The sequence below is a fragment of the Sciurus carolinensis genome, chromosome 14 (genome assembly GCF_902686445.1).
Source record: "Sciurus carolinensis chromosome 14, mSciCar1.2, whole genome shotgun sequence".
Classification (NCBI taxonomy): domain Eukaryota; kingdom Metazoa; phylum Chordata; class Mammalia; order Rodentia; family Sciuridae; genus Sciurus; species Sciurus carolinensis.
In genome coordinates this window covers 33,735,868-33,763,686 of record NC_062226.1, presented here as the reverse complement: position 1 = coordinate 33,763,686, position 27,819 = coordinate 33,735,868, and the positions used below count along the sequence as shown (strand labels likewise).

The following is a 27,819-nucleotide window of genomic DNA, read 5'->3' as shown; positions in this document are numbered from 1 at the left end:
GGCTGGTATAAGGAAGTGCTAGAAAGTTCAGAAACAACAGGCCTCAATTTACTCTCTGTTCTCATGGAAACTCAGGGTCTGCTGGCCTCCCCTGCCTTCAAGCCCTGAGCTCCCTAGGACTCGGGCCTATCTTGTGAATTCATCCAGGGCCAGGGTCAGGATACCAGAAGCCAGGCAGCCCACAGCCAGGCCCACGGAGTGAGCAGGGCCTTTTAGGCCACACTGCCAAGCTCTGTGACAACCTCATTTGGAAAATCCTCTTTTCCTAATGACACATCAACTGTACCTGTGCCAAAGTCTTTAAACAAATGGATCAGCTGGATAGGATTATTTGCCAAGAGTAATTCAAATTTGGAGGAAAACTGCCAAATATCATGACTCTTTGAGAAACTATCGACCAGCCCAGCTTAGCTGAGTCTTCTGAGGCCTCGTTACTGGTGACCTTCTCTGGTTCTTTTCCTCCCACCCACCCACCACCCATCCATGAGTCCAACCTTTCTCAAGCAGGTGCTCAGTGCCATGCCCTGTTGCCAGGTGGAGGGGCTTAGTTTCCACCTCCAAGAACTGCAAAGGCTGGTGGGAGTGAGAGAGAAGAGGAACTACCAATGGGATGATCTGTTACGAGAGAGGAGAGCAGGAATGTAGGGGCGCCCAGAGCAGGGAGTGGGAAACTCAGACACTCTGCAGAAGGCAGAGCGCTTTCAACCACGCCTGGAGGAGGAGAGTCAGAGGTCAGCAGCCTGGGGGAGGAACTTTTCAAATGCAATCCCATTTAGCCAGCTAACTTTCCAGCTTGGCTCCTGACAGCTCACAGTGAGCTGGAGTAGAGGCTTCGAGAAATGGAAGAGCAGCTTCACAGTCGTGGGAGCCCTTGCGTGAGGCAGGGAGGTGGGGTGTGGATGGACTGCACACCAAACCAGCACGTCTGGAATGTTCGGAATGCAGCCAGCCTCCCAGGACTCTGCAGAGAGATCAACATTCCTGTGGCTCCAGGACGGCTGGCAGCTGAGAACGTTCTCTGGTTCAGTGGAGATCTGGAGATTTCCTGGGTGACTGCCTGGTGGGTCAACTGTCACCGCTGTTGGGACTTGCTCTGGATCAGATCCGGTGGGTATCTTTTCTCCTTTGTCCCCACCGGGCTCTCACAATGTAGGAGCCAGGTGGGACACCTACACCACCCCGCGGACCCTACACCAGAAAGACAGGCCTGGAAGGAAGGAACCAAGGGAGAGGGAGGGGACCTCAGGAGGACCTGGCAGATGAGGAGTGGCAATGGATCATGGATGCAGGAGGCCAGTAAGGCTCTGGGGACCTTCTCGTCCAGTGGCCTCGCTGTCACACGGGTGCCTGAAACCCCAGACAGGAAAAAGGTGAGAAGTCCAACTCCTAATCTAGAAGCCTTTGCTTCTCCATGCTCTGTAGTTCATGGATTCCGTGGTGAAATACTTCTTTCATGTTTTTTGTTTTTGGAAAATAAAATAACCCATGAACATGGCAGCATTAATCAAAATACCTAAGAGATGGGAACAACTCAAGTGCTTACTGAGGTGTGAATGGGTGAACAAAATGTGGTGCATACAAGGGAATAGTATTCAGTCTTGAAAAGGAAGGATATTTCGACATGTGCTGTATTATGAATGAAACTCTGAGGACAATATGCCAAGTGAAACGAGCCAGTCACAAAATGACCAACGTTGTATGAGTCCACTGGCGTGAGGTAACTAGAGTCTCCACCCCACAGATGGAGAGTGAAATGGTGGGGGCCAGTGGCTGCAGGAATGGGAATGGGAAGCGGCAGGTTATGGTTTCATGGGTTCAGAGTTTCAGTCTGCAAGATGGAAAGGTTCTTCAGACCTGTAGTGCAACAACGTGAGTGGGGTGCGGGGCACACGCCTGTAATACCAGCACCTTGGGTAGCTGAGGCCCGAGGAACACAAGTTCAGAGCCAGCCTCAGCAATGTAGTGAGGCCCTGGGCAACTTAGTGAGAACGTGTCAGAATAAAAACAAAAAGGGCTGGGGGTGTGGCCAGGGTTGAGATAGGGTCTTGCTAAGTTGCCCAGGATGGCCTAGAACTTGCGATCCTCCTCCCTCAGCTTCCTGAGTCACTGGGATTAAGGTGTGTGCCACTGTCCTGGTTACAAGTTGTCATTTTATTTACATTTTTAAAAACTGTTGTGCACTTGTTTATTTACACTGGCATAGGTATATGCGGACCAGACCTAAAGAACAGGAGCTCTGAGTCTAAGAAGAAGGAAGGGGCTTCTGATACACACTGCTTCACTGTGGGTCAATTTCCTTTAGTTGGATATATCCACCACCTGAAAGTCTATTCCATGACAGATACAGGCCAGGGTCACTCACAAAAATCTGCCCTGACTGGCTTTTTACTGAGAGTCCCTGACTTTCTTAAGAAGATTTGGGCTCCCCCTCCCCCGCATCTTAGCAGAATGAGGGCATTGCCACTTGAGGGTAACTTTAAATGTCCAAACAGCATAACCACAGGCTCCATTAGGCCTACCTCAGCTTTCACTAAATGCTGTAAAATACTCTATTTTCTTAGGTTTCTTTTTTTTTTTTTTGGAGGTGAGGGGGTTTGAACCCAGGGACACTTAACCACTGTGCCACACTCCCAGTCCTTTTTTAAATTTTGAGGCAGCATCTTGCTATACTGCTGAGGCTGGCTTTGAACTTGATCCTCTTGCCTCAGCCTTCCAGCCACTGGGATTAGAGGTATGTGCCACTGTGCCTGGTTTTTTCTTGTCTTTTAAATATGAAAACCAGATCCTGTAGTTCATGGTCAAAAGAAAACAGCAGATGAGGGTAGCTGTCACCTGGACGGGGTGAAGAAGGTGTGGATTTGCTGTGCTACCACTTGTCCTACTACCGGCTCAGGTTCTTGAACAGAAGCATTACTCAGATGCTGGATACTTGGAAACTTCTGAAGCAGAAAAGAAGCTTTAACTTTTCCAACTCCTGGGATCTGCTGCACAGTTCGAAGGAGGTATGGCTCAGAGAGCAGAGCCCGTTTCTTCCTGAGGAAAGGGTTCTTACTGGGTTCTTTGGATTGCTCTTGTACTAACTGAACAATGGAGCAGGATGTGTCCATCTGGTTGGCCACTGGAAGTAACAGCACCCCAAGGTCCAGTACAGTAATCTTCTGTATGGCTGGGAAGTACTGCTCGTTGATCTGTGTTTTTTCAACTACTATAATCCCTTGAAGGTTACCCGAATTTCTAACTTGAACAAGTCTTTTTCTGTAGCCATTTCCTGCCACAAAATCAGTTTCAGTGACATAAAGAATGCAGGATCTGCCGGACAGATAAAAATCTGGTGTCAGGCCATCTCACAAACGAGTTTAATTTTCCCTTGCATTCCCTGTGCCAGCTGAGACCCGAGCCACTTCTCCTTAGGTACCACATGCCCAAAAGGCACATGCACGGATGGGGCCTGCGCCTTCGGGGAGATTCTTTTCCATTGGTGGCCTGGACCTAAATTGGGAAATGTAAGGCGACCCTTGGGCAAGCTCTCCCGCACAGGACCCCACATTACACTATGAAGCCAGGGGCTTATTTAGCAGCATCTCGTCTGCAGTGGTCTCTCAGTCTTAAGAACCTGGAGATTTCTGCCCTCATGGCTGCATCTCTCATTTTCAGCACCTGCCTGGGCCCTGATGGCCCAGCTAGGGCAGCGCTGGGGTTACTCAGTTCAGTCCAGGACCTTATTTACATTTTTAAAAGCCAATGAATTATCTTTAAACAATAATCCTTTATTTCATTAAAGCATTGATATTTTCATCACTAAAATTAAAGTGGGTGGGTCCAAGAGAGACCAGGCCAAGGGTCACCAGCTTTGGAGTTACATGATCTCAGATCCTGCTATGGTCTACATATGATCTGAGTGTCCCCAGGGAACATGTGTTGAAATTTAATCCCCACTGTGAGGTATTAAGAGGGTGAGCACTTAATCCGACTATCGTGTTTCCACATGGGACCTTTTGGAGGTGCATAGGATTAGCTCAAGGATTGGGGTGGAGCCCCTGTGATTGAAACCAGGGGACTTTATAAGAGGGAGGGAGACCAAAAGAGACACAAATGCATGTGAGTGCTCCCTGTCCCTTGCCATGAGATGCCCTGCATTGGTTGGGACTCTGCCAGCCAGAAAGGCCATCACTAGATGTGGCACCTTGACCTTGTACTTCTGCAGCCATGTAAACAAATAAATAAATCTCTCCTTTATAAAGTAGCCTGTCTCAGGTGTATCATCCTAGTATAAAAAAACTCCAAAAAACCAAAACCCAATCTGACCAACACAGTCCCCATTCCAGATCTATGAGGGTTTATCTAACAAGGGTGGCCTCAGGCTGAACCTCAGTTTTCCTGTAACTAGGCTGGTGATAAAGACCCCCTACTCCATGCAGAGTTGCCTCAAGAATAAGAAAGAAAATGTGTCCTCACCAAGCAGAAACAGCCAAGGCACTTCCCAAGCCTCCCTCCATGGGCCCACAGCCAGGGACATGTACTCTGAGGTCTCTGGCTGGAGTTCCAGGGAAGGGACCACATGTCGCCCCACCAAGTTTCCTAAATTACATGCGTTTACCAAGTAATCCCAGTGAGCGAAGGTGGCCCCACAGAGTCCCAGAGGGTTCAACCTTCCTGGCAGCAAACAGATGGCCAACACTACTGGACAACAGCTGGTCACCTGCCAGAGCAGATGGCTGGGTGCGGTTCTGTCAGGGTTTTAGTCACCTGGCCAGTTAGCCATCTGGCACCGACTCCTGCAGTCTAAACCTCCTGTGGGGCCAGCACTGCAGGTGCCAGGATAGATAATGGCTTCCTGGGTATCAGAGTTGCCGTGGTTCCATGTGACACAGGGGGGGCGCGGGAGTGCACTTATTTTTTCCAAAGAGCAGTCCTTTGTATCTGATCCCAGGCCATGAGTCATGGGGGGAAGGACGCAGTGAGCTCGGGAGGGGCACCCTGGACTCAGAGTAGAAGACCAGGGCCCTAGTTCTGGCTCTTCCTGTGGTGACCTGAGGCAAGTCACCCAGCTTCTCTGAGACTTTCAAGAGTGGCTTGGTGAAAGGTCAGGAGTCTAGAGGCAGACAGAGCAGAGTCCAAATCCTCACTCAGCCCCCAGGAGGCCCCAGGCATGCAGAAGCTCTCAGACCCTCAGTCTCCTCTTCCGGAAAGGACGGTATCTGTGGCGAGAACTAGAGATCACACAGAAGGCCTCAGCACTGTGCTGGCACCACGCTCGATGCCAGCAGTAACTATGCTCAGATGGTTTCTTCCCCACTGAACAGTGACGTCCCCGAGGGTAGGAATTTGATCCTCATTTGCCCTCTACAGCCTCAGCTTTGAACTACAAATTCTTAGGGTCACTAAGACCATTGGCAAGGGCCTCCTGACTGACTGAACTAGGTCAAGACCCCTGCTACCCATCTTCGTGAAGCTAGTGGTACGAGACGGTGCTTTCTTTCCTACACAGACACACAGGCCATCACCTCGCTGGGAAAGCTGGGGGCTGCGTGCCCACCGAGGAGCTGGCCTGAGCTCCCCCAGCACTTACAGTGTCTGAGCAGCCACTGGACACCCAGGTTGAGCCGGCTCCTCTGCCCCTGGGCATGAGCCAGGCTCCCGCTCTCCTCTTTGGCTTTGCCATCTGGGCTACGAGTGAAAGCCCAGTTGCTGGGGCAGGAATGAATGAAGACCCGAACCCCCACGTCATGTTCTGGTCCGTGGGCACGCTTCCTGGAGGCCCCATGGGCTCACTTTACCACCTTCTCAGGGCCCCTTAGCGGGGCATCCCACTCCTTGTAAGGCTGGAGGAATCAACACTGAGGACCAGGAAGGATGCAGTAACAGCCCAAATGACCACAGCCTGCTTCTGCTGGGCAGCCGCGGGGTGCCAGGCACTGGCTCCTGATCCAGACACGAAGTTCTCCAGTAAATGTGGCTTCGACTCCATTCACACGAGAGCACAGAGGCTGCTGCAGCCTCATGGCGAGAATCGGCCTGTGCCATCTCACAGAGGTCAGAACCCCAGTTGGACTGAAGCGTGTGCGGGAGGGGCAGGAGAGCAGAGCACTCCTCAGTCAAAGGCACGCCAAAGCTCATTCCCCTCCCCACCGCCTGTCCCAGAACAGAGCTGAGGTTTACTGGGAAGTTACCTAGTTTAAAAAAATCCAGATATTTTTTAAAAGACCTGAACAACTTCCTCATGACCTTTTCCCTCTGACGTATGGGAGTTGTCCTCGGCCTGGACAACCCTTAAGACCCCAAGAGTCTTGTCTTCATTTATGGAAGGAAGGTGAGTCTTCCGGAGGACAGCAGTCAGGGGCAAACCTGAGTGCCTCCAGTCTGCCAGGGTCTTCTGGCCACATCTAACAACCCATCAAGCCTTAGAAGGAAAGGCTAGGCAAGCACGGCGCACCTGCCACCCCCACCCTGTGCTCCAGGAGTAAGGGGAGATGTGGCGAAGGCAGAGGCAACATTTGCAGCCCGAGTCTCTTCCTTCCCAGGTCCTGGTTTGGGACTTTCATACACTAGCTCTGGGACCAGGCAGCTCGATGTACTCTCAGCTCTCAGAAGCACCCAGCAGCCTCACAACAGAAACACCAAGATGGCGGGAGGAGAAGACAGACAAGGCTAAAGGAAGACCCGAGTTCCCACTTCACTGCCACGGCCCACAGTGGTGTCAGAGGGGATTTCACAAACTCTAATTATGTGTTTGAGTGTTGACTTGTTTAAACACCTGTCCCTGCTAGGAAATGCAGGTCCTGTAAAGGTGGGGCCTCTGTCCTTGGGTCACTGTTCTTTCCCAGAACACTACACACACAATAACAGGCCATCAGAAGAGACCTGGTGAATAAACAGATGAATGGGGAATGCAGGAATGACCCTCTCCCACTGCCAGCTACTTCACTGAATGTAACCTCTGACCTACCAGGAATGAAGCCTCTGTCAGTTTCCCTGAGATCTGCTCACAGTGGTCACTGCTCTGAGGCAGTAAAAGCTGAGAAGGGTCAAAACTAAGAGAGCAGAGACAGCATTTTTCTGGACCGTTTTCTCAAAAATCAGAGCAGAGAGGAAAAGAAGAAATGTATACAGGAGAGAAATTTCAGCAGTTAGTAAATACGTTCTCCCAACTCGCCAGTCTGAGTGCTCTGCAGCTACACTCAGTAAGTGAAGCAGCAAGAGACTTGAGGTAATCAAAGTTCAAACACAAACAAAAACAGTGGACTGTTTTTAAAAGAGTCGTGTCAGCAGCACCTTGGGGCACCAGACTATATACACATTATTGATATCAGTCTGGGTTCTCAGTGAAGCAGTTCCTGAGGCCCCCAGGTCTCCCACTTAGGATTTAGGGTCACAACAGTGCTCCCTGAATTGCTTTTACCATGCTAATGAGAGGCTCCTGCCCAGTGCTGCAGACCCCCTGTACCCCTGCCATGTGACCCCCACTCCTTCATGAAGTAGCCCCCATACTTAATTTACTGTGGGGTGAACTGCTGACTAATTTGAGCGTGTCTGCACGTGAGCCATCTCTTTTCTACAATGGCCTGTAGCTCTTCCTTTCTGTAACTCCTGTGATGAACTTCTCCATGACTTCATACCTCCACGAGGTTAAGTCTCAGTCTTCCTCCTTGTCACTGTATAGTTGGTCCTGGCTCAGCCCTGGGCCATAGCCTGCCAGTTTTCTCTGTCCTCTGATGGTCCTTCAGATATCTGCATCCAGAGGTCACTGCCAGATCAGGTCCAAGGTCCCCCAGTTCTGTCAGTGACCCCTCCCAAGACCCTGCACCCAGAACACCCCCTCCAAACACCACCCTTCCTCAGGGGTTGGGTCAGAATGCCCCTGTCTCTCCAGGAGTGGTCTGAGAGACCATTAGTAAAGTAGGTGTCCAGAGACCCCTGCTCTTGCTGGCCTGTTGTCACCTAGCTTGAGTGTCAGCATGTCCCTGGTAGCATTTTCAACCTCCTGCAGCTGGTCCTCTGAAGACCACAGACTGACCAGGTTGGCGCACCACCTTAGGCTATCCATCTCCACAAGGCGCCCAGCCCAGGGGGCCCGCAGGGCAGCTGTGCTCACCTTCTGGGACTTCAACTCCTTGGTAAGCACCATCACCTGCTGCTCCAAGGCTACCACCTTCTCCTGGGCAGTTCGGTTCCGTAGCCCTTCAGAAAAGAAAGGGAAGGTGTTGCTCTGGCGCTTGGTTTTCTGTGTGAGACAGGTGGTCAGGGAGGACTTGGGTGCAGGCTTTGGAGAATCCGCTGGCTCTTTCCCTGTCCAAGAGGAGAAATGCTGAGGTGAGGCTCCATGCAGACTGTTCTCGAAGGAGCGGACTGGTTTTAAAAGAGTCGGTGTCAGCAGCACCTTGGGGCACTGGACTATATACACATTATTTACACTCTGTTGGCCGAGGCATTCTGCCCATCTTGGGTCCTATCCTCTGACCCCGACCCTCATGGGTCTGTCATCCCACCCTGCTGGATCTGCTGGTGACAAGGTCCTCAGGCACAGGCCTTGCAAAATGTTTTGCTTCTCCTTGCAGGATCCCACCTCTACCCTCTGGGTGACTTTCAAAGCAGATCTACTTGTTGCAAGGAGCTGGGGATGAACATCTACTCTACATTCTTGCCCCAGACAGTAGCTCAAATTCATTTGATTCTTATTGCAAGCTAAGTTAGGAGACCAGTTCCCACAGCTGATTGCCTCAAAGCGGCATAGTCCTTTTTAAAAAAAATTTTTTTAGTTGTAGATGGATACAATACCTTTATTTTATTTATTTATTTTGATGTGGTGCTGAGGATGGAGCCCAGTGCCTCACTTGTGCTAGGCAAGCCTCTACCACTGAGCCCCAGCCCCAGCCCTGCATCGTCCTCTTATTTCTCCTAGAGCCGGCACCAGCAATCTATAGTCCACCGGCCAATCCAGCCCACGGCCTACTTTGGTAAATAAAGTTGTAATAGAAAACGACCAAGCCCTTTGGTCACATTTGTCCTTCATTGCTTTCACTTCACAAAGGGAAGCTGAGCACTTGCAATGGAGACACTATGGCCCACCAAGCCTCAACTACTTAGTGTTGATCTCCTTACAGAAAACATTTGCCAACGACTGTTTTTAAGTCACTAACCTGTATTCATTTTTTTTTTTGGTGGTAGAGGTATGGAGGATTGAACCCTGGTCTCATGCATGCTATCAAGTGCTCTACCACTGAGCTACACCCCTAGCCATTTTTTATTTTTTATTTTTATTAAATTGACAAGGTCAACCTCGAACTTGAGGTCCTTGTGCCTCAGCCTCCTGAGTTGCTAAGATTAAAGGTATACGACACCACACCTGGCTCTAAATTGTATTCTAGAATCAAATCAAACACCAAAGAATCACTCCCATTGGCTGTTCCATTCTACACACTCCCATGCTTTGGGACTTTGCCACTGGCCTGCACCCAAGACATTCAGTGGCCCAATTATGTGGTCAAGGGGCAGGAAAAGGCATGTTCACACAGGACACAAACGTCACTACTTGTTATGAAGTCTGAGCAGAGAAATTCCCCTCAGCCCTCTGGGCCAGGTAAAGTTTTTTTGATTCTTTTAAGAAAATACGTCTTTTGTCTTAGGGACACTGGAACGCTCTAGCCATCTGCATTTTCCTCTTTGTTGACTGGGAAGTTCAGCACCACATCTGTTCCCCACCCTTAGGTGCTCTCTAGCATCTTATTTGGATCTTACCTAAATTTCCCAGCCTAAATGACTCATTTATTTCTCCTGATATGTATTTTAATAAACTATCACCAATCCTTTCTGGACTAAGGTGCTAAAGATGTTAAAAAAAATAAGGATGTGGTGTGGGACTCCAGGATAGGGGACAGGCAGAGGTTGGAGGAAGGACTAAATGTCTTCGTGTCCTTCTGGAGACAGGCTGGGGGCAGGCCGATGAGGAATTACTCTTTGTAGGTAACAGGAACCGCACACCTCTTGGCCTCCCTCACTGGGTTCAAGAGAGTGATCTTGTTCCAGATCTAAGAGAAACTCAGCCGTGCCAGGTACAAAGCAGAGCGCAGAGCTCAGAGGATTGCAGTGCCTCCTTCTCTTTCCTGTCCAGGAGCAGGGAGGTGCCCTGCAGCCCTGTGGCCCTCTGACTACACTACCGTCCAACAACCCTGACGACAAGCTGGGGAGCGGTCAGAGTTAACAAGGCCTCAGACAGTGGTTTTGGATCAGTGCCTTAGGATTTGGTGGGAGTGCCCTAGAGTGACTGGGAGGGTGGGGCAGGGTGGCAGGAGCAGAGGAACCCAGATTCCCACCCGTTTCAACTTTGCATTTTATATTAGATTTTATTTAGGGGTCAAGTGTAATGGCAGTAAAGATGTACAGACACTCCTCAATTTATGCATAGGGTTATGTCCTGATAAGCTCATCCTAAGCTGAAAACAGCATATACAGAAAATGCATTTAGTTCACCTGCCCTAGGGAACATCCCAGCTGCACATGCCAGCTTAGTGACACAGTGCACTGTGCTTCCTCATGATCATATGGCTGGCCAGGAGCTGGGGCTCACTGCTACTGCCCTGTGTTGAGTGACAGTATCAGACTGCATATTGCTAGCCAGGGAAGATAGCAAAATTCAAAATTTGTGAGCTGGAGGTGTAGCTTGGTGGTAGAGCTCTTGTCTAACATGCACAAGGCCCTGGGTTCAATCCCCAGTTCTTCCAAAGGAAAAAGAAAATTCAAGATCCAGTTTCTACTGAATTCACATTGCTTTGGGCCTACTGTGAAGATGAGAATTCTAAGTTGAACCATTGTAGGTCAGGGACCACCTCTAGTTTGAAAAATCACTGATTTATATAGCAGCCCTTTTTGTATTTTATTTAGAGACAGGGTCTCACTGAGCTGCTTAGGGTCTTGCTAAATTGCTGAGGCTGGCTTTGAACTCGTGATCCTCTTGCCAAGGCCTTTGGAGAAGCAGAGAGTATAGGTGTGTGTCACAGCACCTGATAAAATCTTGCTATGTATACTTTATCACCAAAAAAAAAGAAAAAAGAAGAAAAAGAAGAAAGAAAAAGGAAGGAAGGAAGCGGGAGAGAGAGAGAAAGATAGATCACTGTTCCTCAATCCCTGGAAACCTAGAGAATTTTATCTTTGACACACACTGGTGTACTGAATGTTAGTATCCCCCAGATTCCTATGTTGAAGCCCTAATACCCAATGTGACAGTGTTAGGAGGCAGGGCCTTTGCGAGTGATTAGTGGAACCCCATGATAGGATTAGTGCCCTTAGAAGAAGAGGAAGGGATCAGAGTTTTCTCTTTCAGCCTGGAAGAGGGCCCTCACCGGACATCACATCTTGACCTTGGACTTCCAGCCTCCATACAACTGTGAGAAATAAGTGCCAGAAAGTCACACAGTCTATGGAATTTTGTTATGGCTAAGTCAGACACATGCCTAGCAAGGAAGAGAGAGGACACTCATCTCATTCCGGCCCCAGAGGGCCTGGTCTCTGAAAGCAGCTTCAACCCAGAGTCTCACCTGGGGCGCTAGGATCCAGGGCTGAGGCCTGCTCCTCACTCTGAGGCTCCGCACTCTGTGGAAAGTCTTCCACTGGAGGTCCGTGGCCTGTTCCTAGCACCTGCTTGTTGCCGCGGATGTTGTGCATGGTGTTTCTGAAAGGAGAAGTGAGGAGCGTGAGGCTGACAGCCCTTCCTGTGCCTGCTGGAGCTCAGGCCTCAGCCCCAGTCACCTGACTGATCCGCAGACCCCAGGCACCCCGCATGATGTGTGCCCACACATGCCACTCCCAGCCCCCTCCCCTTCTCACTCACACTTTCACACACTGCATTACTTAGATAAGCCCCGCCCCCTCTCCCCCAACCCTGCAGCTGGACTGCGCACTCCATGCTTGCCTGTTCCGTTCACAGGTGGATCTAGAATGCTTCATACATAAGTGTTGAACGAATATTGAATGACTTGCTAAACTAACTTTCCAGAAACCTCCATCTGATCTCAGAACTACCTGGCTCAAAAACCATCAATGGCTCCCAGTTCTGCTAAGATCCATTGCAAGCACCTCCCAGCATTCTTCCGCCTTTGCTCTTCTCCTCTTGTATCTGTCCTCTCTGCACCTTTACTGACTCAGCCCCCAAGGAATTTACTGTGTTTCTTGCTTTGGCCACATACTGGTCTAGGTTGATGCCCCATGGTATCAATTACCTTAAGAACTTGGCACTAAATACCTGGCACTGGGGTGGGTATGCCCACAGTTCAGGCTCAGTGGCTTCTAGGAAGGAGCTAGGCAGTACTGAAGGCTGCCTGAGAGCATAATCCACAGAAATTCACAATCAGCCACTAGAAAAGGCAGTTCTGAGTTTATTTTCCCTTGCAAAAAAGATAAAAGCAGATATATTCCAAAACTGACAGCAAAGGAAAAAAGGTGATTAAGGGAGTTGACCAGATCAGGTTTTTCAAACTATAGGTTGTGCCCTGTTGGTGGATTATAAAATTAGTTCAGTGCCATGACCAGAATTTTTAAAATGAAATTTAAAAATGTCAGCAGTGCACTCCACTTAGTAAGTTATATTTTGTGAATTACATATATGTGTACCAAGCTATAACAAAAAAATGCATTTCTGTTAGGCATGGGTGCACCATGGTGCACACCTGTAATCCCAGTGATTCAGGCGGCTAAGACAGAAGGATCACAAGTCCAAGGCCAGCCTCAGCAGCTCAGCAAGACTAAGCAACTTAGTGAGACTCTGTCTCAAAATAAAAAATAAAAAGGGCTGGGGATGTAGCTGAGTAGCAAAGCACCCCTTGGGTTCAATTCTCAGTATTAAAAATATTCATTTCTTGCTGAGGTCTTGGTCAACAGTTTGAAAAACACCACACTAGGAGATCGAGGTGGGCAGCAGTAGAGTGGTCAAAGAAGAGGACGTGAGTCTACAGAGCCAGGTGAGGGACCTGACTTTGTTCTATCATCCCTGTGTGTGACACACACTTCTAGCAATATGGTAGGCGAATCACTTTGAAAAGCTCTCATTCCACAAATATCTAGATACTGAATAAATACAAAACCAAGTTTTAAAATACTTAGTTCAAGTCCTGGAAAAGGAAGGGGAATCCCACAAGGACCTGAAACTTCAGTGGGAATAAAAAGGAAGATGAATGTATACATTAGATTGCTGTTTTGCAAATATTAACTCCCTCGCTACACCACAACAGGAGAACAGTACTTCCCCCTCCTTTTTAGATGTTCAGTGGAATTTGCCAGTGAAGCCCCCTGGTCCTGAGGTTTTGTTTTGGGGGGGTGGTTACTGGGGATAGAACCCAGAGAGCACAGGACCTCACACATACCAGGTAAATGCTCTAACACTCAGTTACAGCCCCCAGATCCTTTGATTTTTAATTCTGAGATAATTCTATCTAAGTTGCCCAGGTTGGCCTCAAACTTTTGATTCTACCTGCCTCTGCCTCCTGAGAAGCTGGCATTATAGGCATGTGTCACCATACTTGGCCTGGAGTTTTTTTAAATTATAAATTCAATCTCTTTTCTGTTTACTGGTCTATGTAGATAATCTGTTTCTTTTTGAGTCAGTTCTGGTAATTTGTGTCTAAGAATTCATTTATCCAAGTTACCAATTTTGTTGGCATACACTAGTTCACAGAATTCCCTTATATTCCTTTTTATTTTTGTAAAATCAATGTAACACCCCCTCTTTTGTTCCTGACTTTAGTAATTTGAGCTTTCTTCCTTTTCTTGGTCCATCTATTTAAAGGTTTGTCAATTTTGTTAATCTTTTCAAAGAAAAACCATTCTATTTGAAACTTAAGGGATAAAAACCCAGGTTTTAGGGATAGTGGGATCCAGAATAAGAAATAGAATGAGACTGTACTTTCATGGGTTGATGGAAGGAAAAATTCATTATGAGCAGAAAAGAAATTAAAATTCAGCACTCTTAGTACTTGACCTTGGAATTTGGTCTCAAACTCCTTTTGCCTTATATTACTAAGGGGCCCTGACTCCTTAGGCTAGCTACTTCCCCTTCCTAGTTCTTAATTTCCCCATCTAAAAATAAAGGTGTGGCAGGCATACTGAAAAGAATAATAATGCTGGGTGCGATGGCGCACACCGGCAATCCCAGCCACTTGGAAGGTCAAGGCAGGAGGACCACAGTTTAAGGGCAACCTCAGCAACTTAGTGAGACCCTGTTTCAAGAAAAAAAGAGAGATGGATGGAGAATAATGATGACCATGATGGGAGCTACTACTTACAGCACATCACTTTGTGCTGAGCCCTGTTATGTGAATTTCACAAACCAGAAACCACATAAATTGGAGAGAGACCCAGGGGCACATCTCCATAGCCAGAGGCATCGAAGCATGCAGAAACTGTCACGGCTCCCACATTTCCTCTTGCCTAGGAATTGCAGCCTCCCTAATAAGTCCCAGAGCATGTGACTAGTCATCTCTGGGGTGTGGAAGCACAGAACCCCCAACTTTAGGGCAGCAAGGGACCTTCCGGGCCTTCCTAGCAATGTTTCCCTGGGATGGGAGCGCTCGACCTTCTGGCAGTCCTGCTGGTCATCGCTCTTCTAAGCCGGTGTTCTTGGAGGAGACCTCTCTGTTTCATACCTGGACCAACTTCACTTGCAGCAATTCGCAGAGCAGCAAGTCTGCTCCATTCTGAAGGGCCTGGCTAGCACAGGCTGATGGTCATACAGGTTGATACAGAAGGGATAACACCGGGCAGGTCAGTTTCCTCTCTGAGCCTCTGTTTGCTTGTCACCAAGCAGGCAATGAACATACCACCACAAACACTGGCTGGGCCCCTCAGGCGCCAGGTTCTAAGCAAAAACATTACAATGCATTTCACTCATTTCATCTGTGAAGCAGCCCAGTGAAGTAAGTACTGTGGTCAGTCCCACTAGACAAAGCAGAATTGAGATCTCAAGAGAACGGCAATCCAAACCACAGAGCTGGTAAGTGGCGGGGCTGAGCATCAGACCTGGATGTCTAACTCCAGGGCTCAAGAGCTTGACCATGTAATGACACCACTGCACAGATTTGTCCAGACAGCCCGATGAGAGCACAACGCATCCCGCGCAGTCTCAGGAAGCTCCCTAAGCCCTTCCTGGAGCATGACCTGTGCTCGCCGCAGCACCCACAACCAGCTCCAAAACCTGCCAGGGCAAAGGCAGCTCGGCTCTTATAACAGAACTTATCTCGGGTCTTATCCAAGGGCTGCCGAGGCTCTTGCGACATTGCTTCACACCTTGTGGCTATCACAAGTCACAGGAGGGAAGTGACTGGGCGGTGCTCTGAAATTTCCTTCCCTCTTGGTCTCTGTATTTTCTCCGTGCCATTTCTGTTGCTGTGGCTTCCATCAGCTGGAGCCCAGCTTACTCCTGGTGAGCTGCCCAGGGTGCACACTGGCTGGATGGCAGGCCTCTTTTCCCAGCATGCTCCCAGTACACCCAGTTTCTCTTAGCTTCTCCAGAGGGGTGGTCCCCTTGCCCAAACATCTGGGGGCCCACATGACCCATGACACTAGCCCCAGCCCCGATCTCTCCTCAAGCTCCAGGGCCTCCTGTCCAAATGCCTTTGGGGTAGCTCTACCTCCAGCCAGCAGGAACCAAAGGACACTCATCATCTTTCCTCTAACATCTGCTTCTCTCCTAGGAAGGGCATCACCACCTCTCAAGTCCCCCCAAATCACTGAAGCAGCCGGGGAATGTACTGCATGCCTGAGTCACACACAGTCGGGCCCCTGATCCAAGTCCAGTGAGCAATCTCTTCTGCCTTCTAAGAGATCCCAGTATGTCCAGAGTCCACAGAGAAAATAGACGCCCAAACAGGATCAGCACTGGGCATAGTTTGCATTCCTGAAAGTTTCCATTCCTTTAACTAGAGCCACTACGGCAGCCACAGTCAGTTTTTATGACACACTGTGATTGTCAAGTTCAGTCCTAGAGCAGTTTGCATGCATTCGCCCATTCAGCCCCCACGCTGATCTTACAAGGAAATCACCGCTGTGCTTACGTGAACTAACAAAGTCAGTAAAGCACAGAGAAAGCAAACAACTTGTCAAGGGCAGTACAGCCCATGATTGACAATCCAGGATCCAAACACAGTGACTTCATCTCCCAGGCCCAGGCCATACTGCTATCTTTTTATGCAGCTTAAAATAAAGCCTGACAATGGGAAAGGGTATATACAATACAGTATTAAATGAAAAATGCAGTTCACATCTGCTTGACATACAGTAAGTTGCATGTTAAAAAATAATAATTTGATGTGTTTGACATAGACACAGTGAAACCATCACATCGTCGTTCCAGCTACTTGGGAGGCTGAGGCAAGTGCATCTCAAGTTTGAGGTTAGCTGAGGCAACTTAGCAAGACCTTGTCTCAAAATAAAAAAATAAAAAGGGCAGGGGATGCTGCTCAGTGGTAGAAAACTTGCCTAGCACGAGCAAAGCCCTGGGTTCAATCCCCAGTACCATGGGGTGGTGGGGGGGGAGAAACAAAAACGCCTCAATTTTGCATGTATGTCTATAGAAAATGTGGAAGAAATAGAGATACCAATTGCTGTGAATGTCTGTCTAGGTTGTAGGATTATGAGTAAGTTATTCATTTATTTCTTTCCAGAGGTTTCTCATTTCCTGCAATGAACAGGTACTACATTTTATCCCTTTTTTATTGATGCACTATAATCGTTATAATTATACATAACAGGGGATTTGTTGTTACATATTTGTACATGAATGCAATATAACAGTATAATTTGGCCAACTGTACTTCTTTTCAGATCAGAACAACAAATGCAGTATTCTAAGTAATACAATAACTAAAACCAAAGCCCTTGACTATCCCCCACACTTCCTTGCAAACATCCCCAGGTTAGGCTCCACAGAAAGGGGCTGCTGGGGATTGGCTGGCCCTGTGACCCACTGGCACTTACTGTATTTCAGTTCCCAGGTGCTTGAGGGAGATGTTCTGAAGGGCCAAGGGCATGGCAGGGACAGGTTGCAGGGCAGCTGCTGCACCCACGAGCCCAGTGGGTGTTTTCACGGGGCACAGGAACTCCTCCAGTTCTGCCTCCTCTTGCCCTGGGGAGCCAAGGACAGGAAAATAAATCCCCAGGACACTGCACTAGGAAACACTTAGTCCAGGGCTATGGCTCAGCTCTGAGTGACATCAGGGAGGGTGTATGCAACTGCTGGACAGCAAGTCTCCACCGCAGGTTAAAAGCAGCACTTTGTGCTGCATGTTCTGCAGTCATTTTGTTGGGGAAAACTTCCTGGATACCCCTTAAAAACACACAGACCTGCAGACAATTCTACATCTGAGAATCCATACTAAATAATTCTACATGCCTGTATTCCCAGTGACTCAGGAGGCTGAGGTAGGAGGATCACAAGTTCAAGGACAGCCTCAGCAACTTAGCAAGGTCCTGTCTCAAAGTAAAATTTAAAAAGGCTAGGGATGCATCTCAGTAGTAGAGTGCTTACCTAGAATGCATGAGACCCTAGGTTTGATCCAGTACTGCAAACCAACAAGACAAAACAAAACACCAGCTGGGTGCAGTGGCGCACGCCTATAATCCCAGTGACTCAGGAGGCTAAGGCAGGAGGATTGGAAGTTCAAAGCCAGCCTCAGCAACTCAGCAAGACCCTGTCTCCAAGTAAAATACAAAAAAGGACTGGAGATGTGGCTCACTGATTAAACACCCCTGGGTTCAATCCCTGGTACCAAAAACAAAAACAAACAAACCAAAAAACACCCAGGAACAGGTTAAGCGAATCATTATGTCTTCATAAAATGGAATATTACTTGACTTAAATGATATTAATGAGCATTGTGTAAGAACACAGGGAACATGCATGAAAAACACTAAGTGGAGAAAGATGAATTTAAAAAATTGGAATTAGATTATGCTCTAAATGGTAGAGAAAAAGTCTCAAAGAAACATATTCTATACTCTTAACAGAGGGTAGAGCTGCGAGATGTTATTAGGAGTGAGCTACTCTCATTAATTTTTTTCTCAAATTTTGTACAGTAAACTTACTTTTATAAACAGAAAAAATAATATGTATTCATAAAAGATAATGTTTATAAAGAGATTTTAAAACACAGGTCCGGGGTCACAATCTTAAGTACCAAAATCAAAGTAGGACGTTTTGCAGTACTGGGGATTGAACTCAGGGGTGCTCCACTATTAGCTACATCCTGGCCCTCTTTTAAAATTTTTCATTTTGAGACCAGGTCTTGCTATTTTGTTGAGGCTGGTCTCAAACTTGTGACCTTCCTGCCTCAGTTTCCGGAGTAACTAGGATTAAAGGTGTGTGCCATAGTGCCTGGGAAAGTAGGACATTTTGTGCTATTATATGACCCAAAATACATTTAAATAAAAGGGGGGCAGGAGGTTCTAATATCATGTCCACGCTGGTTGTCTCTCAGTGATAAAATTACAAGTACTTTTTCTTCTGCTTTTCTGTTTTCCAAATGGTCTGCTTAAATGAGGATTCTTTTATAGTGAGTGACTTCAAAATCTTTAATTATAAAGAACATTTCCAGACAGAGGAAACATTACTTGAAATATAAGAGAGAGGAGGTGGCATGTTTAGAAGTTTATTTCGAGTGTTACAAAATGTGGAAAAGAACTAGAACCACTTACGAGTTGGAATGATCTTGACTAATTAAGAAATTTATAGGGCAGGCAGCTGACATCTTTAATTTGGAGTCCTTTGAGATGGTGAAAAATTTAGGGGTGAAGGAAATTTATTTTTGCATTACATCTGTAAAGAGGGTATGGGTACAAAATTTAAGTATAATTGTGGAGGCCAGGGAGAGTTGTTTTTGGGTTTTTTTTTTTGGTTTTTGTTTTGTTTTGTTTGTTTGTTTGTTTTTGGTGCTGGGGATTGGACCCAGGGCCTTGGGCATGCAAGGCAAGCACTCTATCAACTGAGCTACATCCCCAGCCCCGAGAGAGTTGTTTGACTAAAGAAAAACTGCAATCATTGAAACAGCAGAGGATAATACATTTGCTAATTCCCAATGGGCTCCACTGGATGGCTTGGGAAACACCAAAGGCCACTCTTTTGAGGTCCTCCCTTCAATTCGCTCTGTCATCAAATCTAGACTCGGTGTCTACCCTGAGGTTTCCAGGTGTGGCTGAAAAAGTGAGATGAATCATAGCTTCGGGAAGCTCCAAGCCTGAGAAGCAGGCAAGGGGAAAATGCACACATGTCTGGCACAGTGGGTGAACTGGAGCCAGGGCAGGGGGCCGTTCTGTGAGGCGGAGGCAGAACCCTTCCAACTAGAGCCAGGGAAGACGTTCTGAAGAAGGAACACTGGAAATGGGACTTGGGGCGGGAATTGATCTGAATCTGCTGAAGGAATGGGGAGGATCTCTCTGTGCAAAGCATACATATGGGGCTGGGGCTGTAGCTCAGTGGCACAGCTTGTCTAGCATGTGCACAGCACTGGGTTTGATCCTCAGCACCACATAAAAATAAATAAAATAAAGGTATTGTGTCCATCTACAACAAAAAATATATTTTTAAAAAAAGGGTACATATAGGCAGCAGGAAAAGTTTCCAGAACCTGAGCTGAGCATGCAAATAGGGACAAAGGAGAGATAAAGTTGAGAAAGTCACATGGGAGGGGGTGTGGCTAAGAGGTCTGAAAGGCCCCAAGGGAGCCTGAAGTACTAAGTCAGGCTTTGGTTGGAAAGATCTGAGGCCAACCCATTTTCATGGGGTGGTCACTGTGACCTGGTTGGAAATCACCTTAAAAAAAAGCAGGAAGGATACTCTCCACCTTGTCTCCTTCAGAGTTACAGTACATGACATATTTAGAAAAGGATAAAATTCCATAATGTGTACCCAAATCTTTCAGAGTAGTCTTTAATCCAGACTTTGAGCTGATTCAAAATGTTGTTGTTTATCAATACTTTAATCACTTTCTTCTCCCTCATTCAGAGCAAACAAAAAGTTAGTTTTCCTAAGATTTTAGTATCTTACCAAGTACTTCCCTAACTGCTGATATCTGCTCTCTTATAACTACACCAATTTACCAATAAAGAAAGAGTAGCTCAGAAACATGAGCTTCATGGCCAAGGTCAGAGCTAGCAGGTGAGAGTTGAGGACTCAAGTGCAGTTCCTCCTTTTGTTTTTCCCACTAAGTTGTATGGCTCATCAGGGAAGAGCCTGATACAAACGGGAAGGGCTGCCCAGGAGGGTAAAGCTAGTGCAGAGGGCTGTAAGGGACAGGCCGTACATGGTGGCCATGCCCCAGCTGAGGTTAACGCTTCCCATAGGAGACAGAACATATGACTCAAGGCCTTGCCCCCTCTAGCCTCATTTCTTCAGGGAGAAAAATGCCCTCAGCAAGGTGACCACATAATGCATACTCAGTAGTATTGCCTGAGCCCTTGAAGTTGCCTGTCACTAGTGGGAAGAAGTCACTGTCCAGACAAGAAAGGGTCCAGGAGGTCACTGCTTCCCTGGAGGGTCCTTGACAGATGGTTGAGTGTCTCCTCAGCTTTGGGAGAGGTTGTGAGTCTGCAGAGTATGGTTCAAATTTCAGTGCAGACATTTCCTAACTAGTGAGCTTTAGCTGCTGATTCTGTAAAATATGAATAACACCCATGAGGTTAAAATTTTTTTTTTAGTTGGAGATGGCCACAAAACCTTTATTTATTTATTTTTTATGTGGTGCTGAGGATCAAATCCAGGGCCTCATGCATGCCAGGCAAGTGCTCTCCAACTGAGCCACACCCCAGGCCACCCATGAAATTTTTGTAAGAACTTAGTAATGAGATACGTGTCAACTGTTAGACCAGCATCAGAAAGTGGTATACATATTTTTTATGATGACAGACATGTATAAATGTCATCTACATAATGGAGCTTACCTTGACAATGTGTTATTATTATAAATCTATTGGTTTCCCTTTAGGATCTTTCTTGGCTCTATGGAGACCTCTGTTTAGGTGAAGTACAAAAGGAAGTTGTAAATACTAAAATTCTGTAGAGATCAGGAATTGCAGATTGCTCAAGAGTAGCAACTAAAGAATTTTTACAAGATGGAGCTTCTGTGACTCAAAGTCAGATGTGGGTCAGGAGGTTCTTCCTGCCAGGGAGTGGCCCCTGTTTCCTCAGGAAGGGGTAGGGCAGACTGCTCTGACAGCTAATCCAGGGCTTGCCAACTTGCTCAAGACTCCAGAAACATCGCTCTGCGGTTCCTGGGGAAGGTTTCCACTGAGGCCCTGCGTCCAGGAGGGTGTAGGCTTGAGAGGGGATAAGGAAAGGCTTCAGAAGGGGAGCCCAAGTCTCTGCGTCCTTAGTCCCACACCCACACCCTCCTCAGGAGACCAGTGAGTGCCCTGGTTATCATGGCAACCACATCCCCTGCCCTATGGCCTCAGCAGGGGTGGCCCTGAGCAAGCCTGGCATGTGTGCTGAAGCAAAGCCACAGAACTAAAGAACTTAGACCAGGTTTGTCACAGTAGAAGAGGCCTTCAGGATCTCAGAGCCACATTTGGGACAATCTAGTTCTTCAAATTTCAGTTCAAGACACACAGGAAGGAGGATTGTCCTTACTTCTAGTCTGATGCTGACTTCAGCCATTATGTCAACTCAGGCTGCCATTTTATGCAGCCAAGGTTGTCTGGCTTCTTGACAGAGGAGGACTGGGGGGCCTAAGTAGAAGTACAGGGGCAAAGAAACCCCTTAAAAGGCTGCCTGAAGGAATTACTGATGATTATTAGTAAAAAATCAAAGGAGCAGTTATTATAATAGTAATAGCATATATGTGTGTGCACTATTATGTACACATGTGAATATAAGAGCAGTAGTTTACATGTGTGTTCTCATGACCATAATAGCATGTGTATGTACGTGTGTATACGTCCTCACAAAGTGTAATATATTGTATTAGGACAGTAGTTCCCTTGTACTGAGCACTTACTAGATGCCTGACTTGATGCCATGGACTTCACATTCCTTCCTTTGTTTAATCATAGAGTTCAATATATTCACCCATATTCACTCCACAAATATCTTGGTGCCAAGCAGAGCACCAAGGACACAGGTGACAAAGAAGTGGTCCCTACACTTAAGGGCTAGTGGGCAGAGACTAACAAGGACACTGATAATCAGAATACAGTGTGACATGCCTCCTTGGAAATGTTTGGAAAAAGTACTGGGGTCCATAGAGTCCAGTAGGCAAAGTCCCAGAGTGTGTCTAAGAGGAGGCTGACAAGATGAGGTGACACTGGAACTCCACCTTAGAGAATAAGCAGACATCTGCCAGCAGAGCCTCATCTGGTGCTGCTGAGGGTAAACACGAGGTGGGCACTGGGGGGAAGGCAGGGAGTCTGGCGGAATGTCATCAGGAGGGACAAGCCCTGGGTGCCATGCAAGGAGCTGGAATGGACCAGCATGGTGGGCAGCCAGGGAGGAGGGTGACAGGCTTAGGTTTCTATTTTAGAAAGCTCTCTCAGGCCACAGTGAGAGGACAGGTTCAGGCACAGGCATAGAAGTGGGGACCCTGCAGTGGAGGCTGCTGTGATTTTCTGGCTAAGAGATGAGCCCTAAACCAGGTGGTGGCAGTGAGGAAGACCAGGGGTTGACGTGTGGGTCAGAGGGCAAGAGCAGGCAGTGCAGTGCCTGGCTGCACCAGCTGTCTGAGAATGAGGAAGGGTGGAGGGTGACTTGCAGGTGCTGGAACAATGGATACAGAGGGCCTCCTACCAAGAGAAGCAAAGCTGGGTGTAGGATGGGATCAAGTGAGAGGCACTCAGTTTTGGACATGCAAAGCATCCAGGTGTTGCTTGGCCATAAGTCCTGCCCTTGCTTACTTGGCTTCCCCATCAGCTGGGGATGCAGCACTTCAGATCTCTGTGGCTGTGCACCGAGACCTGGTCTTTCATGCTCCTGCAGGGCCAGCTGTGGGGTGGTCAGGTGTGATCTCCCAGGCTCCCCCATGCTGGGATGTTCTAGGATTTGGGGTCAAGACATTTATCTCTGGGTCACCAGGGAGCAAAGGAAGAACCAGGGATAAAACTGCTGATTAAAACTCACAGCACAGAAGCACTTGTGTGAGGAGCCAGGCTAAGCCCGCGTTCTCTCGCCCACCCTCCTCCCAGTAACTCTGGGCAAGTTTCATTTCCTGAGATGTCCCATAAGTCTCATCATAACACTAGCTAACATTATTGGGCTCTGACATTGTGCAGCATTGTTCTAACCATTTCTGGTATATGGACTCATTTACTCTTCATAACAGCCCCAGGAAGTAGGTATAATTGATTAATCTCATTTTATAGAGAAGGAAACTGAAGCTCAGTCAGGCTAAGCAACTAGCTCAAAATCACACAGGCTTAGGATCCACGCCCCCACAGCTGGCCTTGGAGCCCATATTCCTGCCCTAACTAATCCTAAATCACATCCTGGTGCTCTACTTCCTCTGCAGAGGGCTCTTTCCACTCATTCCCAACAGGGTAAAGGCTTGGCCACCAGAGGCAGGAGGCCAGCCTATCCAATACCTAGCTTGAGGTGCAGGGCAGGCCCATTCCCAGCCAGGGTGGCATCGGGGGCGGCAGGAAGTACAGGAGGGCTGTTGTGGAACTCCCAGCGCTTCATCTGCAGCTGCTGCAGCCAGTACAGCATCACTTCCTTGGTGGCAGCCTGAGAAGCACAAGGATTAGTTGGCAAGGCCTGTGCCTGCAGGGTGGCACCAGGCATGTGATATAGGGAAGGTAAGAGGAGGCTTGGAAACTCTTTTTCGCAGGGGGTAGAAATTGGTTCTGTGAGTTGACACCACTTCTGAAATATCACATGCTTCCTGACCACAGCTCAAGCTCTGGTCTTTCATTCAGGTTTCTCAACCTCTCTAGTCCTGTTTCCTCATCTGTGCTATGGTGACACCCATGAAATCACGGAGTGGTTATGAGTATGAAACGAGATAAGGGAAATAAAGTGCCTTGCACGGTACCTGACAGGGGAGGTGCTCAAGACGTGCTCACCAGATGGAGGAACACAGGTGCTATGAGAGGGGAAAGGGCTCTGGCATCCTTGGGTGGGTGCCGGTACCATCATTCTCTCCTGTGTGACATCTCTAAGTCTCGGCTGCAGTTTTGTGGAATGGGGGTGATCCCTCCTGCCACGGAGACGTATCTATCATAGACATGAATGGGAACTGGAGAGCCACATGTACACTGTGACAACACGACAACCAACCCTCATGTGTCCCAACACTCCAAATAAATTAAGGGCAGATGCTGGTCATTAACCAGCACTTGACAGTCCACATCCATTCACATCTATTCATTCACTGGATCCTCCAAGAGGGAGGCAAGGCACGAGTGACCAGTCCTTTCTACAGATGGAGACACTAGGCTCTGAAGCGGCACCGGTGAGTGGTGGTAGAACTCTTGGACTCCACTTCCAGACCAGAACTTTGTTGTAATTTATGGCCAGGATATTTGTGATTTATACAGTGAAGGCATAGATCTGGTAGGGTGGGCACAGAGGATGGGCAGTGTGCTGGGAGTGGGTGGTAAGCCTCACAGACCTGCAATCAAGGCCACGTGAGAATGCAGCAGGCTAGGTGGTAATCAGGACAAGCGCTCCCTCTTGAGAAAACCACAGATGAGGCAGGACCGAGGAAAGGGGCCTCAGTCTGTTGTGCAGGTACGGTTAAGATCAAATGGTGCTCACCAATCCTCTGTTTCCACACACCATTCCTGACAGACCTCTCAGGGCTTCATCATGACCTTGAGGCTGATAAACTCCAGCCAAACCCAAATACCCTGTTTTATTACATAATTCATTTGACATATATATATACATGTGTGTGTGAAATATATATTGAGCACCTAGTGCCAGGCATGGTGGTGCATACCTATAATCCCAGCAGCTCAGGAGGCTGAGGCAGGAGGATCCCAAGTTCAGAGCCAGCCTCAGCAACTTAGTGAGGCCCTAAGCAACTCAGCAAGACTCTGTCTTTTAAATAAAATATAAAAAAGGATGGGGATGGGGCTCAGTGGTTAAGTACCCCTGGGTGCTATGATATGCATCAAGGACTGTGCTAGAGTTAGGGTCCCTGTAAAGAGAACATACATATGGAAGTCCTGCAGCCTCCTCATTCTGAGTCCCCTCTTGTCAGTGACTGATGAAACCAGGCAGCCAGCCAATTACTCAAGCCATCCCTGATGTCTCCCCTGCATTGTACTTTCCCAACATCTCTGGCCACTGCCATGTGCCTCCCTCCCCAGGGCCACAGATGTGACTCAGGTATCATTCCTCCCTGGTCACCTGCTGTGGGCTCCATGACTATCAGCCTGCCTTCCCTTGATTTGTTCTCTACCCAGGGGTCGTGCTTTCTAAACATTTGAATATCACTGTGCTTCCTTGCTTAAGTCTCTTAGACAGCTTCCACAGCCTTCAGGACAAAGTCCAAGCTCCTGAGCCTAACTCACAAATGCCCTCCCTCTGCTCTCCATCTTTTGGGTCCCCACATGTATCTCAAGCTCCTGTGATTTGCCGGGACACTCGTGGCTGCATCATGTTTTCTGATCTTTGCTCCTGGGGCTCTCTTGGCCTGGAGAACCATTCTTCCTCTTGTCTGCTTGTCAAAAACCTAGTTCTTCTTTCAAACCTCAGGTGATGCCTTTCTGGACAGCTCCTGACCCCACCTGTCAGAACACTTTTCTTACACAGACTTACCAGGGTATCTCCAAGGCATATTTACTAAGTCTGCCAGTTTCCCTGCCAGTCTATCCCACCATACTTCAAGTTGTCTGGGCACTGTTGTGGGCAGGGGACTGGGTGGCAGGTCTGATATGGATCCATGCCCCAGAACCTAGCACAGAGCCAGGCACATGTGTGGATCAATGGAATAGGAAATGCCACGAGTTAGAAGGCCCAGTACACAGCAATCAACATGTGGAAGGAGACACATGACCTGGGAATCACATGACCTCTAAAATGCCTTTCCTGGCCTGAAATTCCTAGTTTCCATTATTTTAACTGAGCCTCCAAGCCTGGTCACCAGCCAAACCCCACCAGAAAAAACTAAACCTGTGGGCATCCACTGATGCCTACTTAGCTGGAGGCTGTGGAGAGGGTGGGGAGATAGGAATGGGGCAGGGAGCCTCTCTCCTTGCACAATCTTCTCTGATGCCCACAGATCTCTTAGCCCAGATCTGTCTCTCTGATTAAGTGATGGAACTCCTCCTCTTGACATGAGCATTCTTACCTGGTTCCAGCATCCTGTGTGTGCATGTGCGTTCACTCAACAAACACTAAGTACCCACTAGTTTAGACATGTCTAGGAGAACAATCTAGGCTTATCAGTGAAACCTACCTGTATATCCTCCCAATCCCTGCCAATGTCAGCATTCACTCCCGTTGGCCAAAATATCAAGAAGTGAATCAGAAGCCTGGTCTTGATGATTGCCAGGACAATATCTTGACTATACTTCAGTCCCAAGTAAGAAAATTTAGGTAACTTTGTAGTAAGGCACACCCAAAAGTAAAAGTTTTTCTTTCTAGCAGTGCTGCGAATTGAACCCAGGAGTGCTCTACCACTAAGCTACATCCTCAGCCCTTTTTATTTTATTTCCAGACAGGGTCTCCCTAATTTTCTGAGGTTGGCCTTGAACTTGAGACCCTCCTGCCTCAGCCTCCCAAATGGCTGGGATTAAAGGAGTGTGCCACCACGCAGGTTCCAAACGTAAAAATTTTGATACAGCACCGAGATGTAGAAAGACCACAGGATTCCAAGGGTGGACTACACCTTTCTAAATGCCTAACCTCGGGCCATTCACTTGGTCCTTCTGACTCAGTTTCTTGATCCAGAAAAACGAGTCCCTCATCCTGACCTGTAGGAATGAGGAAACGAGGGCCAAGCGCCTGGGAACTCGCCCCAGGAAACCGTTCCATTACCTTCAGGGTGATGACCCGGCTGGGAGTCCTGATTTCGAAAGTCCCCTCTTCAGCGTCTGCCTTGCAGTCAAACACCGCACTGGAGAGGTCGATGCTGTCCAAGGGATTAGCATCCTGCGCGGTCCGCGAGTAATAGAGGTGGCATTTCCTCTCGTCGTAGAAGAACCAGCGGGACTTCCAACTCCGGATGGGCCCTTTGCCGCCAAACTTACTTAAATACCCACAGAGTTTCTTGGGAGCCTCCTCCAGGGGCCGACCGCAGCCCTCTGACTCCGCGGGAGGCACCGCCTCGGTGAGCCTGGCGGGGCCGGGACGGTCTTCGGATCCGGCAGCGGAGGAGCTAGACTCAGGGGTGTCCTCCCGAGCGCCTGCCATCGCCGCTGGAGGCCGCCTCAGAGGGACGGCAGGTCAGCAGGACCGTACCCAAACGTGAGTCTTAGCCGGCACCTTCTAGGAGGTGGGCACCTAAGAGGGGGCGGAGCCAACGGCGGACCCGCCTCCAGAAGAAGACCAGGACGCCGCGGGGCAGGGGGTGCGCCCCAAACACAGCAAACCCAGGTGGAGGCGGTGGCTCCGCCCCTGCCTCAAGCCAGGCCCCGCCCTGCCTGCTGCCGGCTCCTCCCAGCCCCGCCCACTTCCGGCCTTTTCTTCGCGCCTGTCAGCCATCTTTACTGAGGGCAGCCGTGGTGGGTGGGTGGGTGTGGGTGTGTGTGTGTGTGTTTGTGGTTGGTGTCGGGTCATTAGTGTGGAGGCACTGGGGAGGTTAATCGTGAGAAGAGATATGGAGACGCCTGTCGCTGGCAACACTGCCCACGTAGTAACGCAGAGGGACAGCGCCCTCTGCTGCCTCAGAGGCCGCCCGCCTTTTC

At 48.4% G+C, this 27,819-nt stretch overlaps 1 protein-coding gene and 1 pseudogene across 5 annotated transcripts in view; both read right to left on the bottom strand.

Moving 5' to 3' along the window:
- The window catches only part of Tbc1d2 (TBC1 domain family member 2), a 46,717-nt gene extending 19,235 nt beyond the window's left edge, over nucleotides 1–27,482 (bottom strand). The window contains exons 1-5 of one of the 5 annotated variants that reach the window (XM_047525503.1): nucleotides 26,951–27,482; nucleotides 23,548–23,689; nucleotides 16,960–17,107; nucleotides 11,532–11,665; nucleotides 8,093–8,178 (exon numbers count right to left, since the gene is read on the bottom strand). In XM_047525503.1, coding sequence (XP_047381459.1) covers nucleotides 8,093–8,178; nucleotides 11,532–11,665; nucleotides 16,960–17,107; nucleotides 23,548–23,689; nucleotides 26,951–27,325 — 885 coding nt within the window. In that variant the 5' untranslated portion in view covers nucleotides 27,326–27,482. Of the gene's footprint in view, nucleotides 1–494; nucleotides 657–8,092; nucleotides 8,287–11,531; nucleotides 11,666–16,959; nucleotides 17,108–23,547; nucleotides 23,690–26,950 lie in introns of those variants that run through there. The other 4 variants (XM_047525502.1, XM_047525504.1, XM_047525505.1 and 1 more) reach the window with 4 other exon arrangements.
- LOC124964837 (Fanconi anemia core complex-associated protein 24-like) lies at nucleotides 2,734–3,476 on the bottom strand (annotated as a pseudogene).
- Nucleotides 27,483–27,819: the final 337 nt, after the last annotated feature.